General features: G+C 36.3%; 1 protein-coding gene across 1 annotated transcript; it reads left to right on the top strand.

The window, feature by feature from the left end:
• The first annotated feature begins 399 nt into the window (after window positions 1-399).
• LOC136943456 (solute carrier family 22 member 7-like) lies at window positions 400-4,482 on the top strand. Its single transcript, XM_067236789.1, has 10 exons — window positions 400-780; window positions 1,694-1,797; window positions 2,040-2,194; window positions 2,378-2,546; window positions 2,721-2,844; window positions 2,952-3,058; window positions 3,151-3,365; window positions 3,650-3,758; window positions 4,016-4,222; window positions 4,383-4,482. Exons 1-10 carry the CDS (start codon window positions 400-402, stop codon window positions 4,480-4,482), a joined length of 1,671 nt encoding a protein of 556 aa, XP_067092890.1.
• The last annotated feature ends 227 nt before the right edge of the window (window positions 4,483-4,709 follow it).

The raw sequence follows: 4,709 nt of genomic DNA, 5'->3' as shown, positions 1-4,709 counted from the left end.
TGTTATATAGTGGTTACATCAGCAAGCGGATTTTCGGATTTTGAATGGAAGTGCAGACCAAATCCTCAATACAAAGAATGTGGCTTGCGCTGCATGCTTAATACATTTTTGTTCACCCCCCCCCCACACACACACACACACACACATTTTTCATTTAGCACAGCCTCCTGGGGGGTGTGTCTCCTATGTAGAGAACCATTGGTCTTGTTGATCTTCCTTGACTTGAAATGAAGTTCTCAGTCTGCTGTATAGAATACATAGTTTTGACCTGAGGAGCTTTTTATTTTATTCAAGTACGGATTACGAGGCAGCTATTTTCTGACCTTCAGATATTCAGAGAGCTTTACATTTGGATTTCCCCACTAATCCTAGTATTCTGTTTAAAAGGTTTTCTTCAAAATGAAGTTTGAAAATGTTCTTGAGGAGACTAATGGCTTTGGATGGTTCCAAATGTTGATCATTACTCTGCTCTGTGTTCCTCGGGTGATTCTGCCTTGTCACTTCTTGCTGAATAACTTCATTGCAGCTGTACCCTCTCACCACTGTGACCTTAGCTCTCTGGAAGATGGAGTAGTCTTTAGGAATCTGTCGCAAGGGCAAAGACTGACCGTGGGTCTCCCAGTGCAGGAACATGGATCTACAAGTTCATGTAGGATGTTTGCAGAACCCCAATTTAAACTCCTGGAAAATGTTTCCAGCCATACTGAATTACCTACCATTCAGTGTAGAAGCGGATGGGTGTATGACAAGAGCATGTTCACCTCCACACTGGCTACAGAGGTACAAATATATGTGTTATTCAAGAAAAACAATGATCTCTATACACCGCAGTACTTTTGGCATCACATTTTGACAAGTTTGTGGTCTTACTGTACTTATCCAGCATGTACTTGACATTACAATACCAGATTTCAACGAAACAACTATGATGATTACATTGGATATTTGCATATAATTGCACAACTCTTTTTTATTATTTTATGCATATTTAGGGGCACTGGGGCAAGTGGTCACAGGCTCAAGTCGTCACAGTGCGTTTTACTTTAAAACCAATCAAGCTTGCCAAATGTTGCTCCTTGTGATCAGATGTTATGTAAGTTTGGTAAAACAGTCTGAAAAGTCAACTACAACTAACCTCAGAATGATTATTCTTTGCAATGAAATTTGATATATTTTTCCCAGTAGCCTATTACCTTTTTTGTGAAGAATTCTTAAATGTTTCAAATGACAAGAAATGCTTTAGAACTTATGACCTAAATAGTATGAGTCAAATAGTGACAATTTGCCTCATCATGTGGCAACTTCCCCCTATATTTAATCAGTAATACAAAAATGTTGCATTAGATTATAACAAAGTAAAATTACTGTTTTAGAGAGTACTGTATTCAACAGTATTTCAATTCAAAGATTTTTACAGATATGCAAAATGTCTCTCCATGAGAATAACTATTTCCACATACCTAAAAAGTATAACAACTTGCGTAGGTCTCTCTTACATATTATTTTTATTATATATATTATTTTTTATCATTTAATTGTTTACATATTACTTCTTAACGGTGAAAATGACAGAAAGCATGGTGTGGGTAACTTAGAAGAAAGCATACTGCCTCAACTGGTATATGACTAATAGGAATTTTGAGTTCATACAATGTTTACTATGCTCAAGTTGATTATTGCTCTCTCTATGAAGTGGGACCTTGTCTGTGACAGAAAAAGCTTGAACAAAGCAACAGCCACCATCTTCTTTGTTGGAGTTATGTTTGGAGCCATTATCTTTGGTATCCTCTGTGACAAGTATGAACTTCCTTCATAGCTATCAAATGTTTTTTAGTTGTGATGTAGTGACTAACCCCATAAGCTGACGTTTGCTGTCTAAGATATCAGTTTAAAGGAAAAGTGATTTTGATTCACGTAACTTCAGTTTGGTATTCATTGATACTTTCATTAACCTCGGTTTTAGATAGTGTGATTTATTCAAAATTAATAAATGCCTTCCAATGCATTCATTAATGTAACACTAAATGTTTGTTTTGCAGGTATGGTAGAAGGAGCATTTTATTGGTGTCTTACACAATGGCCATCGTATTTGGAATGTCCAGTGCATTCTCAAACTCCTTCATAATGTTTGCAGTGTTGAGATTTCTCACTGGCTTTGGACTCACAGGAATTAGTATAATTTCTATAGTTCTGAGTAAGTAATTTACCTGATAAGCCAACTTCACCCAGAGCAGTTGATATCTGATCAGATTTTGTTATGTGTCTTCTGTATCTAAGCTAAATGTTTTCTGTTATGCACTTTCATGAAGAAACTTGATTAGTACTGATTACATACTATTATTGTCTGTCTAATATTTGTTTCGCTGTATTATTTCAGGCATTGAGTGGGTGGATGTAAGACACCGGGCATTGATTGGCGTGATTGGCAGCATGGCGTGGACTGTTGGGAATATAATCCTTGCAGGAATTGCATACTTAGTGAACGATTGGCGGATGCTGATTGTGGCTGTTACTGCCCCTCTAGGTTTTGCTATCATTACCTGGTGGTGAGAAGCAAAATCTTGTATTCATACCACACCACAAATTCACATGTACTCCTTAGTAGTTAATGATTTTTTATTGTAAAGTAATTCAAGATTTTATGATGTAGAAAGTCACAATGAGTTGTAATTGATACTTTGTTAATATAACCTAATCCTTTAGATATTTAATCATTGCAGGTGGATCCCTGAGTCTGCCCGGTGGCTTTTGGCCAATGGAAAAGTGGAAAGGGCTCACTTTTACCTGGAGAAGTGTGCCCGGTTTAATAAAAAAGATAACTTTTCTTCAAAAATACAACTTGCGGTAAATGTAAAAATTCAAAATTCAATTCATTTTGTTTACAAATATACCATGCATAAATTATAACTGGATTTGTGATTGCACAGATGCTGAGCTAACACTTTCCTTAGAGCCTGTCTAATATGACAACAGATAACCAGAAGAAGACATACTCCTATTTGGATCTTATAAGGACCGCAGGAATGAGAAGGCTGTCACTACTCACAGGGATAGTTTGGTGTGTAAAGCATTGAAGCATTTAAACATTTAATAAACATTTATTCCATAAAAAGTAATTTGTTTATGTGTCTATGTAATCACACTTAACAGGTATGGCGTTGCATCAACATACTATGGGATAAGTTTAAACATTACTGGCTTTGGCTTGAACATCTATCTTACCCATTTCATCTACGCTGCCATTGAAGTACCTGCAAAGATTATTGTCTACTTCTGTCTGAATTCCACTGGCCGAAGACGTTGCCAATCCGGCACTCTTCTTCTAACTGGAATTTGTATAGCCATAAATATCTTTCTGCCCAAAGGTAATCACTTCAAAAAGTATTATATTTTCTGTAATATAAAATGAATGACCTTCAGTTGGCACATCATTATTACCAATAATACACCATGTACAGCCTTGCCATAACATTAACAGACTTACTGTAGATAGAATTATCAGAAGTCGCTCTGGATCAGAGCGTCTGCTAAATGATTAAATGTAGAAATAATTTCACAAATACTAACATGTGAAAGGTTCTTTCTCACCATTTTGAGATTTGCTTTGTTTTCCAATGTTTTTAAAAAATTGTCTTCCGGTTCTGCTAAGGTATGTGGTACCTGCGCACAATTGTGGCTGTGCTTGGAAAAGGCCTATCAGAAGCGTCATTCACCACAGTCTTCCTGTACACCACTGAACTATACCCAACAGTTGTCAGGTCAGACATAGCTTTGAGATTTAGATTTGTAAATTATGTGTTGATTTTATTTTTATTTTTACCAAGAACACAATGGAAAGCTGTAAAAAAAGTTCATTTACCTTGTCTAAACAGTATAAAAAACTGGAAGTCATTATACAGAAACAACATATATCTGAGTATTACAGTACAGTTAGCTGACATTAGATTAAGTTTGCCACAAAATAATGGTGCTTTTAATACCAATGGTTGTGATTCGTCAATTTTGTTCCAAACAGGCAAAACGGCATAGGCTATACAAGTTTTATGGCTCGTTTGGGCGTGTCAATGGCGCCTCTGATTATACTACTGGAAGATGTGTGGAAGCTACTTCCTGAGGTTATCATCTGCTTTTTTGCCATCTTTTCTGGGCTTGTGGCATGTCTTCTCCCAGAGACCTTAAATGCAAAGCTGCCAGAGACCATTGAGGACATTGAAGAATCAAGGTAATCCAATAATTCCTATTCATAGCAAGAAAGGTTAAACATGATTTATGTGTTCTTCTTGTACAGTATACCTTCAGCTTGGCAGTCAGGATCAGGTCTCAGCCTTAACTTCACACTGGAATAATCTTTCCAACAACAACATTTTTTCTTATACTTTCAGAAGTAATACCATCTTTAAATCCCACATGGACACTCTTGATGTTTCTCTGAAACCAAGGAACCAAGGAAGTCAAACACAAATCCCTTTGGGAAATGTGTAATACGTGTGTCCTCAGGATCTGAATTCGGATGCATTTATAATGAGCATACAGAGTACACTCAGATTTTTTACAACTAAAATCAAACCGTCCAATAATTATTTCACGTTACAAATTAGATGAACTTGTTTGAATATTGAAGTGTTGTCTTAGTATCATAAAATCACCTGCATGTACAAAGGAGTTGTTAACATGCAAATTTAATTGACTTGTGCGTTCCCAAATTTAAA

The sequence above is a fragment of the Osmerus mordax genome, chromosome 5, assembly GCF_038355195.1.
Source record: "Osmerus mordax isolate fOsmMor3 chromosome 5, fOsmMor3.pri, whole genome shotgun sequence".
NCBI lineage: Eukaryota > Metazoa > Chordata > Actinopteri > Osmeriformes > Osmeridae > Osmerus > Osmerus mordax.
The sequence above is the reverse complement of the archived record's forward strand: the minus strand, read 5'-3'. Positions and strand labels throughout refer to the sequence as shown.